This window comes from Pinus tabuliformis, chromosome 3_2 (assembly GCF_031772625.1).
Source record: "Pinus tabuliformis cultivar Carrire ecotype Pingquan chromosome 3_2, CPIR1, whole genome shotgun sequence".
NCBI lineage: Eukaryota > Viridiplantae > Streptophyta > Pinopsida > Pinales > Pinaceae > Pinus > Pinus tabuliformis.
In genome coordinates this window covers 175563093-175590404 of record NC_142302.1, presented here as the reverse complement: position 1 = coordinate 175590404, position 27312 = coordinate 175563093, and the positions used below count along the sequence as shown (strand labels likewise).

The 27312-nt window shown below is 38.2% G+C and overlaps 1 protein-coding gene across 5 annotated transcripts in view; it reads left to right on the top strand.

The window, feature by feature from the left end:
* The window catches only part of LOC149180358 (nucleoporin (DUF3414)), a 426459-nt gene that overhangs the window by 104658 nt on the left and 294489 nt on the right, over positions 1-27312 (top strand). For all 5 annotated transcript variants that reach the window (XM_089416071.1, XM_089416072.1, XM_089416070.1 and 2 more), the window contains 2 exons: positions 3192-3393; positions 20218-20340. In XM_089416071.1, coding sequence (XP_089272197.1) covers positions 3192-3393; positions 20218-20340 — 325 coding nt within the window. The remainder of the gene's footprint in view (positions 1-3191; positions 3394-20217; positions 20341-27312) is intronic.

Genomic DNA, 27312 nt, shown 5'->3' with positions numbered 1-27312 from the left:
TAAGTTCATTATGACACATGACGAGTCTTTGAAACAATTTGGCTTAAAAATACAAAGGAACAATTTTACATATGTTTCTCTAGTTATTCTTAAGAGAAAAATTAAAGCAACTCTAATTTTTAAGCATTGACTGCCACATACAATATGCACACGTAATCTTCTGCGATAAATATACATAAACAACAAAAGTAATACTCCTCAGCATGACATCCCAAATATCGCTCTTACATTGAGGTGCCACACACTTCCTTAACCCATCAAGATATTGCTCTAGTTTCTCAATTAAGGATATCAATGTTAAGGATGTCTTTGGCCTTTCTTCCTGTGAAGGTTTCAACTTAGGCTCACGTTTTGTGGGTAGTTCAACATATTTCTCTACAGGTTTTGTATTCCCCAACCCCAGGGAATGCCGGAACTCCAAAAAAAACAGTCTTTGAAGCTCCCGGAACTTTCCCAAGCTCCCATTGCAGCTCCTGCTGAAAAGGGAACGTACCCATATAGTTTCAAAGCTCTCGGGAGCATGGGTACCATTGGAACGAGTTTCCCAACTCTTGGGAGCAATTCCCGTGTAATAGAGGAAACCCCTAACCAAGGAAAAACCCAACAACCTTATCTTAGAGAAATTGTCCAATTCAACAAGAGATACAATTTGAATTTTCTTGTCAAACTAGGTCAAACTAACCACAAAATCTATTGAGTCAAACCTGGTCAAACATACCACATTTTTAGCCTCTTGCAATTTGGTCAAGGTCTGGTCAAGTAGGCCGAATTTCGGCCTCTTGCAACTGCCTCAAAAACCTTAGTCAACTCCGGTCATACTAACCCACAAATTCTTGGTGAACATTAGTTGAATTTCGGTCTCGACTCTCTCTCTCCTTTGCACGTGTGTGCAGAAATCAGATGTTCTTGGGTGATCCGAATTGCTCCAAGTGATGAGGTCAAATGATAATATATAGTGGTTGAAGAAGTTTGAATTGTTGTGTCTCTTAGTTGGACTTGACTTGACTTTTGGAGGCAATTTCAAAATCCAAAATTTAAATTTTCCCTCTTTTATATTTTTTGCTGACCTAAATCCAAATCAGAGTTTTCATTCTCTTTAATTTTTGTGGGCTATTATAATTGAAGAATACCAACCGCAACTACCAAAGTTCAACACAATAAGGTAGGGTTCCAAGTGAAAATGTGGTAGTGAGTTAAGAGAACTCATGGCTAAGTCTAGGGGGATGATATGTGAAAATTCTATCACTGCAGCAATTGGTTTATTTTACCGACTTATTTTCCAATAAGTTATTTATGAAAACGCTTTAGTAAATATTAAAATAAATTCTACTGCAGATATCACACCATAACAGTAAAACAAATACATGCACAAGAGTAAAACACATCAACACATATTTTTGGACAATTGTCCCCGGAAAAACCCAATGCGGGAAAACAAGTGCAATAGAGGAGGATTTTATTATTAGATAGCTTTTCTGAGTACACTGGGTGCCAAAATGGCTCACCCGACTGAGATAAATTATCCGACACTTATCCTAGGCTCAACGTGAGACCAACTAGCCTCTACGCAGCTCCCAGACCCTCTGCTTCAACACTCTGCCTCTTTGCATCAGCACTGGGCCTCTCTGCGTCACCCACACAGGCCCTCTAGTGACTGCGCAGTCCTGTTGCCTCTGCGTCTTCCTGAGTTGCTCTGCTTCTGCCTTTTTGACCGCCGCGCTGATCCTCTAGCACTGTCCCTGCCTCTCTGCTCTGTACTCACTACCTCTTGCTGCAATTTAGACCTCTAGTTCGAATTTCTTAGCAAACCCCGCTCCAGAAATCGAACTCACTGGTCTCTCTCATTGTATCTCCAACGGACCCTCAAGCCTTCTCTTATACTTTTCCTATTGATGAATCAACGGCTGAGATTAAGTCCTAATCAACGGCTACGATTAAAATACACTTGATCTTCGTCTCTTAGAAGCTTCTCATCCTTATCTTTATTAATACCCATTAATATTTTTATTTTCCTAAGTTTAGCCTTTGGACCTTATTAAAAATATTAATTATTTTAATAACTTTTCATTCGGATGGAATTTTCCAAAACGATTTTTGGGTCTTGGAGATCTCATGCTCTTTAGTCTCTCCACCAATTTTCATGGCTAGAGCACATCCGATGCTACCCCAAATCAACATGATATAAGTCTTGGAGATGCTTAAATAGATTGGAAACACGTGTTACAGCTAATCAAATAATTGCTATTATCAATTAGGATTTTAGATAGAGACACTTTGTAGCATGCAAAATTTATGACAACAATGATAAAATAACCCACAAATGATGGTAAACTATAAAATAATAAAGGCTATTAGATAGGTAAGATCTCCACCAAGAAAGGTGCAAAAGATGAGTCATCTAAGTACTCGTCGCTGAAAGCCATCTTCTCATCAACAAGGTGTCCAATGGTTAAGCAAAACCCTTCACTTCAAGATATCTGCATGAGCCAAGCCCACACCATTACTCTAGACCTTGTGAGGGTGATGTGACAGGGCTAGGGCATAATGTCATCATCAAAGAATGTATACCATCCCTTTTGGAGTTATTTCAAGTCATTATCACCATCAAATTAACACACATGCTATATGTTGAGGGGTAACAGGCTAAAATGAGCTACATAAATTCACTTGGCATAGGCCGTGGTGGTAGTTATGGTTGTTGTAGTACTTGAAGTGTTCAGAAATGAAGGAAAGATGCTAAAAATGGAAGAAAATAGCTTGTAGTTTTTTTTTTCATTGAACTTTCCTTTGGATTCTGTTTTTTTTCTTCCTTTGTATCTGCAACATGTTTTTCATTTAAAAAGTTTGTAGGTCTCTCGTGGGTTCCACACAGCCTGAATTATGCATAAAGCAGCTGGAGACATCCTCCTGACTCCTCATTCAGGCAGGAAATGACAAGGAAACAGCCTGCAAATGTTTATGTCATGAAGACTTTTACAGGAGTTTCCTAGCCGTTTTCAGGCCATTTTGATTTACTGAACATGTTGGTGCCAAAATGCTGGAAGGAGGGGGGCACAGAAATTTGATGCAATTGAATTTTGAGCTTCTATTTGGTCATGTTTTGAAAGACAACATTATCAGGCATTGTAATTGGTGCCTAGAAAAATATTCAGTTAGTTGATTGATCTTCAAATCTTGTCTGCTGGTTGCAGGTATGATTTTTTGTATAAAATGACAAAAATAACCACTTTGTTCCAAAGCAATGGCATTTCTTATGAAAATAATGATTCACAAACAGTTCAAGCACATATTTCCTTGCAAGTTCCTGGTGCATCGGGACTAGTTATACCTGTTGGAACCATTGGGCATGTTATGAAGGTGGTGAATGAAGATGTGATTCTTGTTCGTTGGGAGGTAAACTAATATTAATATGAATGGAAGTTTTGTAGATACTATAGTTTTGTGGATCTCTAGATATTTGTTCTTTGTATTTCTGCATATCATGTTGGATGATAATTAAACAATATTCTTATTCAGTTGCTGATTCGGTATCTCTGATTATACAATATTCCTCCCTGCATTTGTCACAAATGCTATTTTCAAATTGTGAGATATCTCGACAGTATTTCATGTATACTTCTAAGAAAGATATTAGTAGTATTATGGATTGAGATTTCTCTGAGCTGGTTGTACGATGCAGTTTCAGAGTGTATTCCAGTGGTTTTGATCATTATGGCTGTTCAATTTCTGGTGATATTCCTGGAAGATCATTGTCTATTCTCTTATCTCTTGATGGTTCTATATATTTGATCATAAGTTAAATGAAGGCATACATCTGAAAAGGCTATGGTCATATAACAGAGAAAAAATATGTTTTTCTGCTTCAAGTTGGAGATATTTATCACATTTGTTGTGTAACTTGGAGGCTTTCTCACATAAATTAGGAGAGAAGCTGCATTATGAATTTGAGTGGCTAGTGATATCATTATTTACTGTTTATAGACAGAATGAGCTTATTACATAGAGCTGAGCTATTTTTGTTGCTGGTTTATTTTTTGTGTGAGGAATATTTTGGTCATGTTTCGACATTGTCTATGTTTCTAGATTCATGTAAACGTGATTGTGTATTGCAAGAGTTTGGAAAGGCCAGTGCATTGTGGCACTTTCTGTAGAATCTTTTGAACATATTTACAGGATGTCAGAAGAAATTATATTGATATCTTTTCGGCTCCACAAGCATATCCTAGTTTGAGTATGCAAATAGCTCCAGGTCCTTCTCTTGTTTAAGCTTTTCTCTCTGTGGTTTAGCTGGTTTGTAAATTAATACTGAAATGAGAATCTGCTAGAATTTTATGGAGTGGTGATGACTCATTGTCACTTTTGGGCATTTGATGTAAGCCTAGTCATTTTTCGGGGATTCAGTGTCAATGTATTTCCTAACTATTTTACAATTAGTAGTCATCAACATCTCATATTTTCTGTTGGAGGGACTTACGGGATGAAGATGAAAGAGAGTGGACAACTTGGCATTTCCTTTCCAATGAATATGGACTCTTATGCTCTCATTTCTTAGCAATTTAATAAATTCAGAATTTTTTTCCAGCAGATGAATTGTATAAATCGAATATTCACACTCCAGGTTTCATTTAGAGAGATTAGAATCTAGATTATGAGAAGCCGATGTCTATGTATAAGACTCGTAGGTTATATCAGGCTCCTTGTCTGTAATGTCCCTTACCAAGAAGATCGATTTAATTGTTCATTTTCACTTGGAGAGAAAAAACAACATCAAAATGTGAAATGAATAATTAAATAAAAAAGGGTTATAAAGAGAAAATCCATGGTATTCTGATGACCCATGGTACTCTAAGATAAAGTAATAAAAGAGAATTAGAGTTCACTTCTGGGCAGGCATTGGTTATTGATTTTTAATAATTGTTTTTGGAGCTCAAGTAGCTTACTGTGTGAGGGGAAACCCTTGTGGAGTTCCCAGTTTCGGTGGTGAAACTATCCACCCTAGCTGGCTGCGATTATTTTCGGTGGGGAAACATCCACCCTAGCTAGTTTGAAGGGGGAATCATTTCAAGTTCTCCATTGGCACTTAACAGAGGAAGGGGGATCAAATTGTAGTAGTTGGCAGGAGTCCAGAGAAATAAATTTGTTGCAGCTTGCATCGCCATCAGTCAGGTTCTCAGTAAATCGATTTTTGCATTTAGAAAAGGCTGTCAGCATGTAATTTCTTGATATGATTAATAAAATAGCTGGCTGAGTTTATTGCTGCGTAATTTTTCCTATGTTATGTTGGTTGATCTATTTTGTTAACAAAAACATATTTCTGTGGCATTAATAAACAGAGCTATTGGAAGATTTTATTTATCGTAAGCTTTTTGTTTACTGGTTGGGTTTGCTTACAAGTTACTGTGATAATATCGCTGGTTATTTTCTGTTGGTTTATTCCCCAACAAAATATTTAACAAAATGCCTATCTACAAAGTGTTTGACAAATTGTTTGAATGTTATAAAATAAAAAATTACAACCTAATTTTAGTAGGGGGCATTCCATTGTCCGTTGTATACTTTCCATGATATCCTGAATTGAAGATGGGGACTTTTAGGTGAGGGTTTTGCATGGATTTTGTTCTTCTAGGCACTTCCTTCTAAGAATTGATTGTCCCTAGCAAAGTTCACTGATGTTTCATGTTTTCTAGACCTAGAAGTGTGTTTGGGGATGTTCAGAGCTTGTATAGGATACTTGGCATCATTTCTTGCACAACAATGGTTTGTGGAAATCTTCCCTAGTATTGATGTTAACTTGATTGGTCCTTGGCACTTCAGAGGAGCATGGCATTGTATTAGAGTTGTTTTCCATGGAAACTTAGATGTGAGGTTGTCTTTAATGTACCTTTGTTCTTTGCCACGTTTTTTTAGGGATTGTCTTTTTAGGAATCCACTGCTTATTTCAATGCGAATGACACTCTTCTTAGAGGATACGTGAGAAGTTGTGAGCATAGGTCTCATTTTGAATTCAAGGCATTTTAACTAGTGTTTAGGTAGACTTGACACTCTTTGTATATTATCAATGTATCATGAATCCTCTTTTTGTTAATTAAGCATTTTTTTCGCAAAAAAGCATATGATATGTAATCTATGTACATTGTCCCTCATGTATGTCTATCATCCTCATGTAAGGAAGGCTAAATTGGGAAATTAATTCCAATCAAGAATTTGAAGGTTGGCTTTATTATCATGAAAAGTACAACAAATATGTGTGTTCCAAGGAAACCAAATGTGTTTTACATAAAATATGAGAGAGAAAACTGATTATAATGCAAATACATTGTATAAAATGGAAAATTTACACATCCAAACATAATCAAAGAATATATTGATTCATGATAAAGTTCAACCATGATAATACATATCTATTATTGTCATTCATCCATCGAGACTCATAATCTCTATGGATTATGGCTCATTATTCATGAATATCAACTCATGAAGTGATACTAATCAAAATCCTAGAGGTGGGTCAAAACTTTAGTTGGTGTGCAAATGTTGAGAATTCTAGTTACTTTGCTTCAAGTTCAAAACCCTAGTCCCTAAACCATCTCATTGCTTTTAAAATTGTCTGGCGAAATGGACAAGAATGGTAAAAATGAGAGATAATGGCCTTTTATAGACTCTTTAACTTGAGTTATTGAATAAACTTGCAAGTTTTTTGACATGTGGGAAAGAACTTAGGCCCTTATTGGACCTACCAATTTTGGATTGGATGAATCCATTTCAACTGTGGGCTGGGCAGAGTTGAAGATCCTTCACTTGTTTAAGTTCGTTTCGCTACTGTGATGCATGTTAAGAAAACTATCTTTCTACTGCTTGTTTCTCTCTCTTTGGTGTGCACTTGATTTAATTGGTACTAAAGCCTTTTTTTGATTCACATCCTAATTTTTTTGTAGTCTACATTCACATTACGGTTCATTATCACGTTTTCGTGTTCTTCTAGGTTTTGTTAGCCCTTAGGTTTATATCAATATTGAGGGCATTGATTTGAATTGGTATGAATTTGTCCAATGTGTTTGAGGCTACCATAGAAACTCTACTTTGAAGGGAGTGTCTAATTAGATAACCTACTCTACGAGAACCTCTAACACCACCTAAGCACAATGTTTCTTATCTGTGAGCTAAAAGCCAATGATAACTTTTAATGTCTAGGAGAGGCTGGATAAGGTTGGCATAGCTCTCAATGATGAAAAGAATGTATGACGACACAAGAGCATGATACATTAGGCTTGACGATGACCAGGAAGATCCGTGGCCGTTCGAACAATTGATGGATATGCCTAAGCCATGTTGCCTCTCCTGCTAGGCTGATCATTTGGAGGATCTAGATTGAGGTTGCCATTTGGGTGTGAACGAGTCTGGAATGACGACTCTTAGGTTCTCAATGACTACCCATTTTCTTGCATATTGTGTTGCCATAACCAATTCCCTAGAGCACTTGAGCTCCACAACCCAAGATTTGTTGAGATATTCATCAAAGAAGATCTTGCTGGGGATAACGAACAACTTCGGGTAAGCTTTAATGACCTGAAGCCTATTAGCCGCGGTTTTGAATTGAAGGAAAAGAGTGGAGTGGTAGCCAAGCCAAGCCTTCTTGAGGGTCACATTAGTGAGGTCAAAGGTAGCTCGAAGAAATATGGCCACAACATCCTTAGGGTTTGGGGATGAATTTAGGTAAAGTGAGACCCCTTACTTTAAAGTTCAATGTCCTTGCTCGATTACAACTTATTCCCATGAATTAATGCATGTCTCAGTTTCTTGTTTAGAAATGGCTTGCTGATTGTTGATCTATTCCTATTTGTTTCTGAGGTCCAACTTTTTTCCTTATAAGACGTCATGTGGTAGGTGAAGATCTTGTACTTTGTTCTCACTTAGCAGCTTCTTGAGGGACAAATTTCTCAACTCCACATTTTACACACTTTGTGAGAGGGTGAGAACTTCTTGTTCCACCTAATCAAGCATTGAAGCGAGACCATGAATTTGGGTGCTAATAAAACAAGGTTTTGTGCTCTTGGATCCTTTCCTATGAAGATGTTGATTCAAGAGGAGCATCTTGCAAAAATATAGTTGCAACATGATTTGTACATCAACTATTAAAGAAGGTTTGTATTTTTAGTAGCTGATTGCAATTTCGAGGACAAAATTCTTGGTCTGGCAGTTCTATATTTTGTGATTTTCAGGTTTGTTGTTTTGGAATGTTTCCATTTTTAAAAATTTCTATTTTGGGAAATCAATTAGGCTTCTTGATACTATTTTGAAGAAGAGCATATTTGCAGATTTTCGTGATGATCATAGAATGTTATTTTTAGGGTTTCTATTTAGTTTTATGAGAAATACTTGTTATAGAATCTCTTTAGCTAAGTTTCTGTGCCACGAGAGGTATGTTTACACTATCAAAATTACTCGGGATTTCCATTAGCCTCATCCATACTCACTTGGAGGGTTTGAGCCTTAGTGTTTGTGTTGATACTAGTTTGGACCAATGTTATCAACATTGGACTAGAACCGGTAGAACCAGTCGGTTCGACCGTTTTGGGGTCATTTCCAGTTCGAACCGGCCTCCAAACTGGAATAGGCTGGTTCTATTGGTTCCGGTCTGGTTCTGATAACATTGGTTCACATATAAGCCACTTTAAAAATGAAAGTATTCCATTATTGTTTGTAACATTCAATACTATAAATTGTTATTGAAAATCAAAGAATGTGTTTTTTCAATGCACCTTAAACAACATTTTGTTTCTACACCAAGTTTTTTTAAAATGTATTTCAATTTTCATGTAAGGCTATCTCAAGGTACTCTCTACAAATTAGATATTTATTATTAAGTGAAACTAGTGCAAGATGGTTTAAACTTTATACAAATTAGGAATGTGATATTGCCTTTTTGAAAGTATTTCTGATGGACATATTTTAGTCCAATTACTTGTAAATTTGTTTTCATTTATTGAACACAATGTTATTAGCTATGTCACATGGTTCAGGTTCGAATTCGAGTTCGACAATGATTTTTTTTGTAAGTCAAATTTCTATTCATAGTGTCGAAAGGAAATACATCAGAGGAAAAATGTAGGTAGTCTCACCCAGACTAGGTTTGTTGACTATCGCTAAGGGACACAATCCAAAGAGGGACACAATCCACAATTTCAAAGGCCATAGGCCCCATTAAACAGACAGAACATATAAATCACTTGTATCCATGCTAGTCGTCAGAGGTGACGGAGGTTGGGTTGTTCAAAGTTGTACTAGGAGGTGGTGGAGGACGAAAGGAGCATTGGACATGCTCCTCGAAATGGGCCATCCAAGCCTCCTATTTCTCGATCTTCTCTCATTGCAAATTCTGGCCGCGCTAGAGCACCACAACACGTTCCCGGGTATGACATTGGAAATAATGCATTTTGTTCAGGGTTGTTCTCTGTTGACCACTACGTGTCAACTGTCCATAGCAGTACACCCCCTTTTTCGCAAAAGGGATAGCACTTGATCGACGTGTCCGTGCCATTCGACTATCATCATCAGCCCGATCATGTTATGTTGTAAACTCAGTTTGCATGTGTAAATTGTAAATAATCTTAGCAGATTTGAGTCATGTATGTAAATTGCCTAGGGAAACCTAATTTTCTAAGTGATAATCTACGTTCCGGAAGGTTTTTTGTCTCACCGATCCATGATTGGCAGAGTTTTCCTTCAGCCTAACCCCAAAGCCGGAATGGATTTTGTCATTAGAATCTCAGGGGAATCTTAGTGTGCTTTGAGTCTATGTAAAAGTAATTTGGAAATAATTCTAACTATTTGGTTAGATTATTACAAATTGCTTGATCTATTAGATTATATTTGTGTTGCAGAACTGGGTGGTCTATGAGGGTCTATGTCAAATGGGTTTTCCCTCTTGAGATGTAAAATTGTAAAAGTCATGATGTAAAGTGTCTTGAGGGTTAGAAAATGTTTTAATCCCCTCATAAGTCCTAAGTCCTAGGTCCTAGGTGATTTTTCCAAAGGCTAAGTTCGAGGATCCAAATAATAATAATAATAATAATAATAATAGATATAAATAATAAAAAATGAAATTAAAAATATAAAAAATAAAAAATAACTAAAAAAATAAAATAAAATAATAAAATAATAATAAGTCAAAGTTTTGAGAAAATAAATGCAAAGTTTTAATATTTTAATATATTAAAACGCATTTAAAATTTCGGCGGATGAGATTAAAAGGGATTTTGATCCTCATCGACGGTCGAGATTAATTTGACATGGATCACTCGAACTAGCTGTTGCGAAATTTTCCTTTAAATAGGGTGGTAGGGGTCATTTGAGATCAGATTGGATCTTAGAGTCTGGTACTAAGGAAAGCTCTCTTGTAGTCATTTTTTGTGCAATAAAGAAAGACTTTGGGGTTGAAATCTTGCTGGTGTCACTCTTCTGAAAATGCTGTAAGATGTTTTATTTTTCTGCATAATTTTATTTTCAGTCATTGATAATAGCTTGATGAAGATTGATTCAGGCACAGGTATCTTGTCTGATCTTTGGGGTTTGAATGATAGTTTAGACTCTGAAACATAATGGCAGGTATCTCCATTTGATCTGGATTTCACTATTGTTTTCTCCCTCTATGTTAATGGTTGATTATAAGTTGTGCAGGAAATCTTAGTTTTAGTTTACCGGGCGATAGGGGAAGTTCTTGGCTAAACCGGCCAACTTCCGGATTGCGTTTTCTGAAAGAGCCCAACCAGTTTTAATCCCGGGCTTATCATTTGAATTTTTTTTTAATGAATGCATGAAGGGTTTTTTGAAGTATCTCACATTAAATTTAACTTCTAAAAATATTATAGTGGATTATTGACAAATCTGGCTGCTTAAGAGTCGAAAATCTGTAAATATTGTAAATTTTTTTTGCTGGTTTTAGGGTTTTCAGTTTTGTTTCTTGCACATTTTACTTCTTGGTTTCTAGTTTTGCCATTGCAAGTTGCAGGTACAAGTTTTGAAAATTTTTCAGGGTTTCTATCAGGCAAATCTGGAGCAAGAAGGGTTTTAAAAAATTTAATTAAGTTTCTGGAATACAGTTTCAGTTTCTATGCTGCTTGGGGCTTCAATTTTATTGCAGGAAAAATTTTCAAATTTTTTTTAGCAGGCTGGGTAAAGTTCCTCACGCTGCTGCTCATTTTCCCGCAGCTCAGAGCCTGCATTCTTCACGCAGTCATAAGGCACCCAGTTTCTCTCTCTGCTCCATACGCAGGCTTTATCAATTGCCCTTTCTCACAATCACTTCCACGCTGTCTGCTTTCGAGTCCTCGATCTCCCATCCGTCCAAGCAGCGCTATCTCTAAACCTGCATGCTACCCATTGCTCTCCTCATTTTCTGTGCTATTCATCGATGCTCTGAAATGTTGCCATCATCCTTCAATCCACAGCTCCAAAGCCACCAATTCCACCTGCGTGAGATCTCCTCGTGAGATCTCTTTCCTTGTTTTGTTTTGTTTTCTTTAATTCTTTGTTTATTCTTTTTAATTTATGAATGGGTGAAGCTTAGCGTTAGCATAGTTAGATTAATTGTATCTTCTTTTCTTTTTTTTAATGAAATATGTGTTAGTTCAATTTAAAAATAAAAAAATAAAAAATAAAAATAAAAAAATTCGATTTAGTATTGTTTATTTCTTTTCTATTTTAATTTGATTTTAAAAATAAAAAAAGGGGAGGCATAAAATTTTAGTTAATCTTAGGGTTAGCATAAGTTATTTTTCTTTTTATGATATGTGCGTTGTTTTAGTTAGGATGTATATATTTATTTATTTCATTAGATTTTCAAGTTTACTTTTGATTTCCCTTGGAGTTTATTTAATTTAGGTTTTAAATTTAGATTTTGAGTTTTTAAAGTTTTTTTATTTTTAGTTTCCTGTTGCTTAGGTCTTAGGACTAGATATGTTTTAATTTAGTTTTGGTTTTATTTAATATATATATATATCATAAAAAGTTTTAGATTTTCATTTTTTGCTTTTAGGATTTTTTTTTTTAATTGTTTAATTTTAAGTTTTCTTTAGTTTAGATTTAAATTAGTTTTGCTTAGATTTTTATAAAAGGTATAAAAAAAATTAAAAAAATTAAAAAATTCTGGAAAAGACTAATTAAAAATTGGAAATTATTTTTAAAGTCTTTTTTTTTGTTGTGGTATAGTTAAATGTGCTTAAAATGTTTATATCTGGAGATTAACTATTTGAAATCTGGTTAGCATTTAAATTTCGTGGTTGCTTAAAGCTTTTAATCTTTTAAAATTTAATTGCTGGATCCTTATTAAGGCATTGTGCGTCTGTTGAATATCTTGCATTCTGCTTGGGTTATTTGATGATAAATGATTGTTAATCATGGAATTATAAAGTTCATATTTCTGCAGTTTTTGATAAACAATTATTTAATCATTAACTCCATAAGGCACTGGTACATTAATTTCCAAAATCAATCAGGTGCTAAATTGCCTTGTTGTGTCTCCCAACCCAACTAGTCCACAGTTGGTCTTCATTCATCCCATAGGGTCTACCCCCCTTAGCCTCGGGAGACGGCTTAAATGGAGAGATCGGGGATCAGGGTGACAACCCCCGGTCTGAGCGTTGTCGTGACAATCTGTGCGACGACACTATCAATTCATCGTGCTCCTCCTGTCTAACCTGCTTTGAATTCTCCAGACGATTCACAATTGACTGAACTACATCTTGGCAATGCTCCATGCAACAACGTTGTCGCTAATCGTGACCACCCTGACGCACCGACACACAACGCGCAGAACCACCACGACGAACCGAACCTCCTCGCTGCAGAACGGGTGGAGCGAGGCGGCCCTAACTCCTAGTTGAGTCCCTGCGTCTACCACCTCGAGCTATTGACCCTGCGTGTCCAAAACGCCTTGACCGGCCACCACCTCTGCCTCCTGAAGCCGCGCGACTTAAACCCTTTGCACTTCTAGACTCCTTGCACCACTGCCAAACACTAGCTCGAGCCAAGGTCAGGACTTAGCCATGCTTGGCCTACCTGAATTAGGCGACACCTGGATTGAGGAACGTCCTGAGCGAGGAACCGACCGCATGCTTAAACCCCGACACTACCTAAGTGAGACAAACACCACCCTTCCAATAGCTCCTAGACAATCCATGCAAAGGTAAAGGCGACCAACTCCGGCTGAACCTCCTCTCCCTCTGGCGCTTCGAAGGCAAGCATTTTCCATCTTTGGAAACCTTCTCGGAAAGGGTTTGGGTCACTCATATCCATTGACTTATCATTCGTTGGTGTCGCCATACTTATTAGGTTTCGTCCCATCGGTGAAAGTCCGTAAATAGTAGGGAGCCTTAGCTGAGGTGACAACGGGCTAAGATTCCATTTGTTGCCCTTTAGGGATTCCCCTTAGGCCCCCTGCTAGTTTGAGCGGTAACATTTTAGCGTCGTTGTCAGGGACACGAGACGTGTGTTTTGTTCCGTGTACGACATATCGACATATCATTATTGATGACTCCACTGGACTTATTAGGTTTCGTCCCATCGGTGAAAGTCCGTAAATAGTAGGGAGCCTTAGCTGAGGTGACAACGGGCTAAGATTCCATTTGTTGCCCTTTAGGGATTCCCCTTAGGCCCCCTGCTAGTTTGAGCGGTAACATTTTAGCGCCGTTGTCAGGGACACGAGACGTGTGTTTTGTTCCCTGTACGACATATCGACATATCATTATTGATGACTCCACTGGAAGAGTGAAGCCCTAGTTCTTCATTGAGCTTTAAAGTTAATGCTTGTAGGGTGAAGGAAGCATCTATCCAGGCACTTTAATTCACCTTGGCGACTCCATTATAATATTAATATGCAAGATTAGAGAAGATGGAGATTTCTCTTGGTCCTATATTTGAAAAACTCAAAAACCAAGAGATTCAAGGGCTGCAAAAGAAAGTTGTGGAATATGCAGGAACTTCTCAAAATATGTTAGAGAGCATGAATATGGAATTCATACTCGCGTTGTATATGTTGCAAGAAGTACAACTCAACATAGTAAGGTGTGCTTACGAAGATGATCCTTGTCGTCTCCTTGAGCTTGCTCACATAACTTGTGTTGTGAATATTTTGGATAACCTCATTAATATGAAAATGAATACCTCCTCTGGGGATGACGAAGAGGTGAATCCCAAGAGCCTCCAAATCATGCAAGAAAGAATGGATGAATATAGTAGGTCATGCTGGGAAGTAGTAAGGGAATATAATTCTAATGAAGTTTTCTCCTGCGTATATGGTGAGGAAGTGAAGCTTCATAAGATGAAATGTGAATATAAAGAGAACCCTACTAATGCTATCCTCCTTGAAGTGTACTACCAGAATCATCTAACAAATACCTTAGCCATTATTCTTCAAGAGAAGAGAGAAGAAGAGAGGTCCCACTTGTCAACCAAGCAAGATGAAGATGACCTTAAGGGGCTCGGTGATGAGCAGGAAGATGAGTCCTCATTGGGGCTGCAGGACAGGCATGATGATTTTGAGAGCACATGTTTTGAAGACAATGAAGTTATGGAAAGTAAGGCCGAGACTGACCTTACCTTTCTCAAGGGTATCACTCCTGATGAATCTCCTTTTGAAAACCTTGAGGAAGGTGATCCCGTAAGCTCCTTGGAAAGTGACATTGGAGATTATTTCCTCATTGAAAAGGAGAAGTGGGAAATTGTTGGGCCCCAATTTGATTATGCTCCCATTTATGATACAGATAGGGACGATGAGATTGAGATTGGTTTTTCGTTTACCCCGAACATTACTTGCCATGACATATCCATCAATAACTTTGGGAAGGAGAATTATTATTTTCCCTAGCATGAAGAGGGACAACTAGAAATGATTGATTCTCCTTTTGACGAAAGCCGAATCTTTGATGTTTATAATAAGGAAAGCAATGAGGCTCCCACCAACCCACCTCATGACTATGTATTCAAATCACTTGAGCCTTTAAATTGTGGGGAAGGAAATCCCATTGAATATGACACTTCGCCCTCCCCTTTGCCTTTTCCTCTTATTCATCACCTTGAGTCTTCCTCAAGTAATTCCCTCGCCTCTTTTGATATGACCTCTAGTGACAATGCCCCTTTTCCCCTTTCTGAATATGGTGTCAAGGAGGAACCCTTCATTGAATATACTTTATCCCCTTTGACCTATCCTCAGGATTATGATCAGTCCACGACCTCCCCTTCTCGCTGTGACCATCACATTGAGAGACCTATTTGTTGCACCCCTTCTTTCTCTCACCTTTCGTTCCCCTCTCATCACAACTATGTGACATCCTCAAAGCATGATATTACAAGTAGTGATTGTGATGAGTTCTCGAGAGTTATCATTCATTCCTCCATTCTGTACCTAGAAGGAGAGCCCTGGACCTCTAGAATGACTGGTTTTCTTTCTCCTAGGACCTCCCTCTACATCAAATGGAGATCATATTTTCCTGCCTTCCACCTGCTTCATTTTCCGTGTGACTATGTCCATATTCGATTTGGGGGTTGCTACATGAGCAATCATACTGGCAGGCATATGTATATTGATGTGATGATATGTTGGTTGCACTGGATTTATGATTATACTTAGTATTAGGTTTACTATATGCATTTTAGGGTAGGATGCATTGCATGTTCATTTTCTCATTAGAACTAAAATCATATGATATTTCTCATGGTAGATTAGATGCATCTGAATTAAAATTTGCATATTTTATTTTCTGTTGATTTTATGGCCTAACATATTATCATGTGCGATCATGAGATGCCGGGAAAGAATGCTACCCCATGTTTTTCCATCTATTATATTTGTAGGTGACAGGTATACGGTAGGCAAGAGATTGCCAGAGTTTTTGTGACCTCACATTCGAGTAGCTTTGCTCACTTCTTCTTGAGATCACGTCCCTGTTGGAGCTAGATGTTACCCACCATTTTGTGGGTAATATCCCTAGGAGAATTTGTTTCTCCAAGATGGTCCTCAGCTGGTAGCCAATAGCCCCTTGCAATCATCAACTAGCTCATTGTGCCATTTTTCCGCCACCTGAGCCAGCCATGTGGTCCCTTGCCCATCTGCCATGATCATATGTTTGAAGGTGGGGCTCCCGAATCTAAAGGTTTGCCTTATCATTTTGAAATTGAGTATTGTAGTTTGCTTATCATGGACACTTATGGGCATGGATTGATGGGGGGATTTGGCGGAAAGAATGGGCTAGGTTTGTGCTTTTGTCCCTTAGGCCCCTTTTAGGAATTAACCTTGGATTCTAGTCCCGTGGTATCCTTTTTACTGAGCATTTGGTTTGAGGGATGGTATTTCACGTGAAACCCCGATTTCGGTTGCGTGGTCCCTCTCCCTTATCTGCTTATATTACCCTCTTTCCATTCATTATCACCCTATCCATCATTTCTCCCACCTAGTTCCACATTCCTCCATCGAGTCCACATAGGGTCAACTCGCCCCTTCCCCTTGCCCACACCTTGGGTCATGGCTTCGAATGAAGCCCAAAGTTTGATGCAGCTAAAAAGAAAGTTCAAAGCATAAATGGCCATGTTCAATAGGAAAAGTACTGCAAAATGCAAAAGGTGGTTGGGACAAAAACATTTAGCACATGGGCAAAAGCCAATACATGAGCTCTACCCCATCATCATGGCCATCACCCTGGTTCCAACAGGTTCTATGAGCCTTCTACATCATATAGGAACCCATGATTGTCCCAACTACTAGTGGGCGATGAGCCGCCCCACCTTAAAGGGGGTAATTCACTGCTATATCTTGTACATCATGCTCTAACCCCTTGAGTCTCGAGCAATTAATCAAAGAAAATCATAAAAAGGCATATGAAGAAGGGTAGAAAAATCAAGGCTGGGGCACCTCATGTACCATGATTGCTCCCTCCTACACATTATAAACCCAAGTGTGGGCTTCCCTCTTGATAGCTGCCATTGTACCCCAACATGTGACCTAGAGTTGCCCCTTCTCATTCCGTAATTCATTCACCTATCAGCCACATGCCACCATCTTTTGATGGATGTACTTTGACTATATTATGACCTTTAGAAGCAGAAACCACCTAATAGGGTACTTGGCTAACCCCATTAGGAGTTTAGGAGACATTGGCACTTCCTGAATCCCATTAATGAAGGGTAGGCCATTATGAAGTACCCACCTTTGGTCCATGATTAGGTGAGCTCATCTACTAAATTTCTCTAATGACTTGTTTTACTGGAAGCCTAGGGGACACTTTGGATCTTATTCAAGATTGCAGATGGTTTCCATTTGGGGCTTGGTCTCCCTATATAGGGTCCTAATCCTCCAGAGGGTAACATACATGCATCTTCGATTTGTTTTGAGACCCATAAGAACACTTGTGTTCCCCCCACAGTCATTTGGAGCACCACAAGTAATTACAACGGGCCAACCCCTTGTCCATTGCTTTTGAGGGTCCTATTCTTCATTGTGGCACCCATGGACCCCATTAGTTCTCTTAGAGGGCCCTATGACATGCATAGATTATTATTTGTCGTCTTGAGAGGCTTACTTTTTCATTTGTGAGCTAGTTTGGTGGGCTTGTCACCAAAAGGTTGTATGGGAATTTTGATGTATGGTTATTGGTTTGTCTTCTCTTGGAGCTTCGTTATTGTCATTTGTGAATGGTTGGATATACTCTACTGCATTGTAAGTATGAAATTTTTGATGCTATTCTTGTTACTTTGCCATATACGTTGGATGGGATTTTCTTTGTTTTAAGGCTAATTGCTGCAGGCAAATTGTTGCTTAATATTGTGGGATTGTCTTTATCATAACGTTCTCTCCATGCATTGGCCCTTGAAGTACAAGCAAAATCTCCTAGAGGTAAAACTTGACCTTGACAAGCCATTCCTCTTGTGCATTTGAAGTATAAAAGCTGCAGGGTTGCTTTCACTTGACCTAGAGGATTTGTGAAGCAATTTTGAGGCCTCCTTGACGGGAAACCAACAAACCTTACAAATAATCAACATAGACTTCATTCTCCCAAGCATTAAGGCACTGATCTACCAAGGGTGGTCACCAAAACTCCTATGCTTTCATGTTTTCCCAAGTATAGCCACATTGTGGTGCCTAGGGCATCAATTTTCCGACAAGCTAGCCACTAAAAATTTCGATCTCCTAGGGTCTCTTGCATTGGCCTTTCCTCTAGCCCTCCTTCAAATTTGAAGACGTTCCAACAGTGGAATTGGAAGAAAAGCCAACCCCTAATCGGGGATCAAATCTTGCACTGCCATCCCCAAGGCTAGCACTTCACAGGGTCAAAACAACATCATTGAGTGAAATTCTTTCTTTGATCCTTCCCACCTTGTCTAGGATAAGAAAATTATTGATTAGTTTATACCTTCCTCATACCTTAGAACAGGTTCACTTGACCCCGTGTGGTCCCTCTTAAGTCATCGTGTTCGTGTTCGTGTTCGAGTTCAACAACCTTGAAATTCGAATAAAGTTTGGCACCTAAAATTTTGCTGATACAATTCGGCATAAAATTTGACATATAAAATTTGAAATATTATATAAAATTTAAATTTAAGTAGGCTGAAAAACACATTTAGCCATAGTTCTTCACAAATAAATCATGTAGATTACCCCATAAAAAGCAAAAAATCACCATTAACTTTCACTAAATCCTTACAGACAAGTACAAATTATTCTGCTGACAATACATCGCAATGGAATTATATGCTGATTAACGGAACTATAAATTGACAAAAATATAATTGTTGTTTTAGTTAGTGAATTCTATTAACTGAACTAGACAAAAATTCATTATTCACCCCGATGATTTAACCCTCTCAATGGTTTGGTTGACAGAAACATTACTTGAAGAAGATTTATTATTGTTCCCATTAGAAAAAGTCTGTCAATCGGATCAAAAACCTTTCTTGTTTTTTCAATAATTCCAAATGCTCCAGTGGCCCAGTGGCCTAGTTATCCAACTTCTTGGTGGCTAGTTATCCAACTCCCAAAGGCCCGATTATCTCACCAGTTGGTGGTGGAGTGAGCGAGTGTTATTGTGAGTGAGGTAGATTTTCGCGTGTCGCCAAGTTTTAGCCTCAAGTTCACTAGGGTTATCAAACATACCATTTTAAATTTTAAAACCCTGAAATGAACTTCAACGAATTTTTGACGAATTTCATCGAATTTGTTTGTGGTCGACATAAAGTTCGTGTTCGTGTTCGGCATAAAATTCGTGTTTGTGTTCGGCATAAAGTTTGGTGAACATAAACGAATTTGTTCAAATTGTTTTCAGGTTCGGCGAATTTCGAATTCGAAGAATTAAATTAGCCGAACCCGGTGACTTAGGGTCCTGTTCCTTCAGAGGACCATTTTTCAAGAACCATCTGGGACACCAAATTTAACAAGGATTTAGTGTGTTGGAAAGTCCTTTCAAAGCCTATTCTCATACACCTAACCCCAAAAATCGTCTTCCTTTCCCTAGAAGAGCATAGTACCTTGCTTAGAAAGCAAGCAAGCTCCATCTTTCAAAATCTTCTCAGAAAGGGTCTAGGTCACTCATATCCATTGACTTATCATTCGTTGGTGACTCCATACATATCGGGTCTCCTCCCATTGGTGAAAGTCCATAAATGGAAGGGAGCCTTAGCTAAGGTGACAATGGGCTAAGACTCCATTTGTTGCCCTTGGCCTAGCATTCTCCCTTTAGGGATTCCCCTTAGTTCCCCTGCTAGTTTGAGCGATAACAGTGTCTATATACATTTTTAAGAACATTTGTTTATGATAGATCTGCTTTTAATAGGTATAAGTTTTACCTTTTGGGAAGTATTTTATTTGATCTATGTTACACAAGCTAAAGCTGACATGAGACTCGAGAGGTGTTCATACAGATATGCAGGATATACTTCAAATACTAGTGGCATTGAATTACATTTGTGTTGGAGTTTTTCTGCTCTCTCTCTCTCTCTATCTATCTATCTATCTATCTATCTATCTATCTATATATATATAGCTATTTATTTGGGTGTGTGCGTGTATGTGTATCTTATATTTTTGACATGGAATATCTTGTTTCAATTGAATAAGCAATCTGTGTTTCGGAGTTTGACAGTGAACGCTCTATTTTTTTAATATAATGTTTTGGTGTTTTGTTTTAACTTTTCCATCTTGGTCGTTAACGAGTTGCTTTTACTTTTATGCAGAGCATGCATTCTGGTATTTTGGTCGTACTCATAAGATTGATGCAAGAATTATCCAGTGATCAGCAATATGAGGAATTGGTAGGAAGCCTAGAGTTGCTGAGTCGGATGTTGTCATTCAACAAAGTAAGTAACATACTTGTGGCTGTCAAAATATGCAACATATATTATGCTGCAATTGCTAATTGCTATGTGGGTGGATGTTTGTAATTTTATATTGTCTTTGGTTTGGGTGCTTAGATTTTATTACGTTTGAAGTTATCTGAAAGTCAAAGTAAAGTAAACACTAGAAGCAACTAATTTAGCATTTGGTTGTTTTGCCTCTTTTTCTTTTTTGATTTTAAAATTGATCGTAAAGTGGTTGATGCTGCATCTGTATTTAGTTGCATGTTTTGATATCTTGGATATTGTTAGTGTGTAAGTGTGGATTAATTGCACTGCCTTTTTGACAATGTTAGATTGCGTAAGAAGGGTTTATTATTGTTTTAGATTCTCTGGTGGCATTTTAGAGTATAGTATTGACTAACATGTTGCCTGATGATCTATAATTAGAATGGATGTCTTGATCACTTAATCTAGAAGTTGACCCAATTTCTTGAAAACCAAATGAAACTCTTGACAGACAAGAATGGTGCTTGGGATTAACATCTGAGAACTTATAATGAATTGGGTTTGTGGTTGAAGTCATTAGGGATTTCTTATTCTTGCTTTCTTCTACCATCTTTGAAGAATTAGCTGAATTTTGGTGTCATTCCAGAGGGTCGTTGTTGTTTAGGGAGTGGTGATTTGTTGAGCGTTTTAAGATATAAAGTTTTGGATGATTCCATTTTTGTTGTTGTAATGAATGTAGTAGATTGATAAGGGTGGCAATCTCAATTTTTTTATGTGGAAGTAGCGATTTTCTCAATAACTATCAAAAGTTGTCCTGATGATCTGCCTTCAGTCTGGCTATACTTTCTGCAGGCTGAATCTTAATGTCAATAAATTAGACAGTACAGTTGCCAGTTTGACTGTTAGAGGTCCTTGTTACTTATTTGATTGGGTAATCAGGCATTCAATTCCCTCAATGTGAACAGCCTTCTAGGTATTATTAATCTAATTACTTGAGAATGTGACCAATGGATTGTTCTTTACTGCGAAATTAATATTGTAAGACCCCAAATAGACTAAGTTGCAGTTTTATAGTGTTGTTTAATCTTAGAAACCATTCTGTCTTTTATTTGTGCCTAGTAAAACTCCAGGTGATCTTTGGTCGCATAACATATAAACTATGATATCTTTATTTCAAAGTTTGGTCAAGCTTGGATCTAAGGTCATGCTTTAGGTTTTTTTTCGAAGATTTGTGCCCTAGAGCATGAGTCATTTTCTTTCAATTGAACATGTACAGATAAAATTTGTGTCTTTAGCATCCATTGTAGAAATTTGATGTGCAAATGACATTACGAAAGGTTTGGCAGATGTTTTTGTGCTATCTCAGAGTTCAATGATTTCTACAGGTTGTGCTTGAATGCAGCTTCAAGCAATGTGGTACCTACTCTCTGATTAGCTTTTCATGAACCAAATAAGTGGAGAAATTTCACTTATGTATTGGGTAGAATACAGGGATAATTGAGAGTAGATTGGTTTGGGATGCATCCACTATGTTTAGTCTAACCGCACTGTCAAATTTGGATCAGAATTTCAAAACACAATCCTTTATTTCAGAGTAACGGATAGAAATTTGTATTAAAAAAGCTGCTTCCAAACCATATAGTGAGGGTTTACAAAAGTAATGTGTAGGTCTGATAATCCCTGCCTAGAAGTGTTCCAGTGCACATAATCCATTAATAAAATAGAAAAATGTTTGTCTATTACAACCTGAGATCTGTTCTGTAGGTGTAGTTTCACAGTCCCGTGGCTGCGGTCCAACGGTTAGGTGGGGAGGTTTGGTACCCACAGGTGTTGTGATCCAATCCTGGGCAGGACTATGTACGCTGCATGATTGAAATGTGGAATTGAGCATGTTTTAGTTAATTTAATGTATTTGCCAATGCTATAAGAATGAAATGTCCTAGAGATTATTTGTCTCGATAAGCTTGCATCGTTTGCTTTGAAGTATAAATGCTTGATGGTCACTTTTCTTCTCTTTCTCTCAACATTGGATGAAGCTGACTTTCTAGGCCTCCTTGATCAAGAAACCAAGTTCTTACTCATCATCATCCTTGACCCCATATCCCCAAGTGAATTTGGCACTGATCTCTAGAAAAGAGTGGTCATCCCCTTCACCTTTTTCACCATTTTCCCGTTTTTCCCCAAGTCTAGCCCCATTAGGTCACCTAGGGCATCAGTTTCCCTGGAATTGACCCAAGGAAAAACTTTGATCTTCTACAGGCTACTGCGCTGGTGGGTCCCCTCCCTCTCCTCCAAATTTGAGGCAATTCTAACAGTGGAATCTCTGGGAATCCCAAGCCCTAACTATAGGATCAAATTTTTCCTAGGCATCCCCAAGGCTACACCTCAACATGATCATTTCAACCTTTCGAAGTAAGCATTCTTGTTTGATCCTTTCCTTTCACCTTTGTGCAGGATAGGAGCATCATTGGTTGCTACATTCCATCCTCGAACCTGGATTGGGTCCACTTGGCCCAGTGTGGTCCCACTTCCCAATAAAGATTATTTGTCAAGGACCATTTGGGGATCCAAATTCCCAAGGATTATAGGGATTGAGAACCTTGCCTATAAGCCTATTCCTTCTCCCTCAACCTTCCAATCCCCACCCCTTACCCTTGGTGGACCAAGTCCCTTGCTTAAAGAGCAAGCAAGTTCCATTCTTCACTCCATCCCTGGGATAGGGTTTCTAGGGTCACCTTCCACCTATTCAGTGACATATACTTTACAAATGATCCATACACTACCGGGACTCCTTCCATCGGTGAAAGCCCATAAAGAGGAGGGAGACTTAGCTGTGGTGACAGTGGGCTAAGCCTCCACTGTTCCCCTTAACCTAGCAGTTTCCCTCTTAGGAACCCATTTTAGGTCCTTTGCTGGTTTGAGTGGTAACATTTCTGGCGCCGTCGACAGGGACAAAAAAGTGTGTTTTGTTCTCCACACGACATTATTGATATATCATTTGGTGACTCCATTGGAGGAACGAAGTCCTAGTTCCTCATTGAACTTCAAAGTCAATACTTGTAGGGTGAAGCAGGTGTTTGTGATGGCATTTTAATTCACCTTGGCGACTCTATTTTAGCATTATATGCAAGATGCAAGATCATGAAAAATGTTTAAAGAAAGTATCCATGACATCATCCTCGAAGAAGAACAAGACCTATGGGAAAGATTGGATTCGTGGTCTGAGCTTTGTGATCATCTGATAGAGCACAAGAATGAGGAATTCATACTTGATTTTTATAACAAGAGCAGGTCAGAGCTCGACACCATAAAGGAGTATGAAGAAGGGCCCACAGATTATCGCTTCTTGGAGCTTGCATATTATACTGATGCATTTAATTCCTTGTTTCACAAGATTAAGGAAAAATACAGATCATTACCAGATGAGGATTTGGATGACTAGGATGACCAAGAAAATGAGGATGATGAGAAAATACCAGTTATGAAATTGGGTGCGAATAACAGTGAAGTGAAAGACATCTGTGCTGAGGATGACGAAGAGTTGGATCCTGAAAGCCTCCAAATCACACAAGAAAGAATGGATGAATATAATAGATCATGCAGGGAGGTAGTAAGGGAATATAATTCTAATGATGTTTTTTCTTGCTTATATGATGAAGAAGTGAAGCTTCATAAGATGAAATGTGAATATAAGGAAAACCCTACTAACGCTCTCCTCCTGGAAGCATATTACCAAAATCATGTAACAAATACCTTAGCCATTGTTCTTCAAGAGAAAAGAGAAGAAGAGAGGTCCCACTTGTCAACCAACCAAGAGGAGGATGAACTTGAGGATCTCGGTGATGATTAGGAAGATGAGTCCTCGTTGGGGCTGCACGACGGACACGATGGCTTTGAGAGTACATCTATTGAGGAGAATGAAGTTATGGAAAGTAAGGTCGAGACTAACATTACCTTTCTCAAGGATATCACTCATGATGAGTCCCCTTTTGAGAACCCTTTGGAAGGTGATCCTGTGAACTCCTTGGAAGTTGACATTGGAAATTATTTCCGCATTGAAAAGGAGAAATGGGAAATTGTTAGGCCTCAATTTGATGATCTTATTTATGATACCGACGAAGAAGACGAGGCTGAGATTGGGTTTCCTTTTATCCCGAGCATTGCTTTCGATGATATATTTATCGATACCCTTGGGAAGGAGAATTATTATTTTCCCTTACATGAAGGACAATTTGAAGTAATTGATTCTCATTTTAGTTGATATCTCAAGATCAAGATGTGTGCGTAGACTTTAAGCCTTAATCATTAAACAAGTGGTTATAATATATCGGAGATACCAGAGCTTTGACATCAGAGGAGCCCTTTTAGAATCCCCGAATGTTAAAACTTCGATTTAAAATACACTGGCTTAGCCCTTTTTAATAAACATTCAAATATAATCTCCGAACCATATGACAAATGGCTTTAATACAAACAAACGAATATAGGTTTCGGTGATATATATATTACAAAGTGGCTGAAGTATTACAGAGGACCCACATAACACGTAACCGTCCTTCGCTCCCTTATATTGGAGAATCTCTCATATCAGAGTTTTTGTTATGTGTCACCTCTTAAAAGTTTTGATATGCCAATGCTCCGATATCCATGCTGCTTCGTTCTCCGAGTGCGCCTCCGACCTCCGACTTTTGATATCTACCAGGGTCTGATATTCGAACCCGATATACTTATTAACAATGGTCTAATCAGAATATCACGTCTGCCTGTATATTGAAACTTTTAAATGGTTACAATTGTAAAACCTCCGATATCAAATTTCTAATACAATGGACCCGACAAAGCTCTTAAAAGGGAGTTGAATACGATATCGCATCTGCTCCATATTGGAGCTACCCAATATCGCAAATATTTTGTGTTGTCTCATTCTAAAAGTTCTGATGAGCTTACCTCCGATACCACTCTTCTCTTGCCACTTGTCACTTCCATATGGGGTTGCTGTTATAATAATTGAAAAGTCTTTTTTCAATGGTTTAACGAGAAGTTTGTTGTGTTTAGGTTTCAAATCGATTTTCGACTAAGTTTAATAATAGAACTAATAAGCTTTGATTGGTTGAAACTGTTGATTTCTCGTAGCATCAGATGTGCTCTAAGCCTCAAAATTTGCAGGGAGGCTAGGGCACATGTATTCCACAATACCCAAAAATCGTTTTGGGAAATTCCACTCAGAGATGGTTTTATTAAAATAATTGATTATTTTTAATGGGTTCCCAAGTCTAAACTTAGGAAATTAAAATAATTAAAGGGTATTAATCAAACTAAGGGTGAAACTTCTAGAAGAAGACGAAGATCGAGTCGAAATGATCTGAGCCATTGATTAGAATCTAATTCGGGCAGTTGATTACTCATCTGGGGGATTATAAGAAGGACTTCGATGGACATTTGGAAACACATCGGAGAGATAGCAAGAGATCGAATTTCTCAGAGAGGGCAGAAAGTCGTCGAGAGAGCTTGATGCAGGGCCATAAAGAGCTACGTTGTAGCAGCGTAGAGCTTCAGAGGGAGATCAAAATTCTACTGAGGAACAGTCAGGATTTAGTGCCTAAGTCTAAACTTAGGAAATTAAAATAATTAAAGGGTATTAATCAAATTGAGGGTGAAACTTCTAGAAGAAATGGAGATTGAGTCCAAATGATCTGAGCCATTGATTAGAATCTAATTTGGGCCGTTGATTACTCAACTGGAGCATTATAAGAAGGATTTCGATGGGCATTTGGAAACACATCAAATGAGAGATTAGAGATCAAATTTCTCAAGAGTAGCAGCGTTGAGTTGTCGGAGTGAGATCGAGTGATCTTCTTGGAGTGAGGGGCAGGGATAGTAGTTTGGAGGAAATTTATCCACATTTTGCGAGTGCAAGGTAGAGAAGGCATAGAGCAGTTTAGTGAGGCAGTGCAAAGCTTCGGAGGGAGTTCGAAATTCAGCTGGGAAAGTCGAGATCCAGTGCCAGAGACCGGGTTGTGAGATCGAAGGGCCAGAGGGTCTAATTTCCAGACAACGGGAGATCAGAAGAGCAGGTGACGCAGAGCCCAGTGACTGTTGATGCAAAGCTGTGTAGGATTGATGCAGAAGCTGCACAGAGGCAACGTGGGGCTAGCCAACCAATCCTTGATTAGTGTTGGATCTCCCGAATCAGTTTGAGATTTTTCTCACTAACTCTTTGCTAGTATTTCTCTGTATCGGATAGCGAGTTTGTGCATCCAATGATTTGTACTCAGATTACTACTGCATAAAAATAAAACCCTTAGCTGTTGCACCGATTTTCCCAAGTGGGTTTTTCCGGGGATATTTGTCCAGAAACAATAGTGTATATGTGTGTGCCTATTTCTCTCCAGTACAATATTTAGTTTCTGTAGTATTTTATTTTGTGTAGTCTGTAGTGTGTATATTTCGATATTTGCTATAGAAAACTGCAAATAATTTGTTCAAGTAATTTAACAAATAGGAGAAATATCATCAGTTTGCTGTAGTAGAATCGGGTGACCGATTTTTCACAGAAACAGGAATGAACACAGGGTCAATAAGAAGGAAATATCAACTCGATCTGTGATTTCCAAAGAATCTTTGCCATGTGACACAACACAGTTCTAAACTAGGAAGATTGTTGTAACAAAGACTAAAAAGGCCATCACCGTGGGCAACAAATCAACCCTTCGGCTAAAGAACAACACTTCGTTGGAAATATTTTGCAAATTTGGCCTGTATTCGACTAAAACAATTTGTTTTCCAATTGTTGAAGAAAACCTCTAGATTTGGTTGTTGAGAAATATAAGGGGAGTTGTTAGCTCTGTAAATTTTGTATAAATACCCCTGTATTAAATCTTCAAAGGAGAGGTCGCGATCCACTCAAGGGGGATTCTCTGTAGTTGTTCGATTTGTGCAATAGCAGTACTATTATGTACAGAAAGGTCGATTATAGAGAAAACAGAG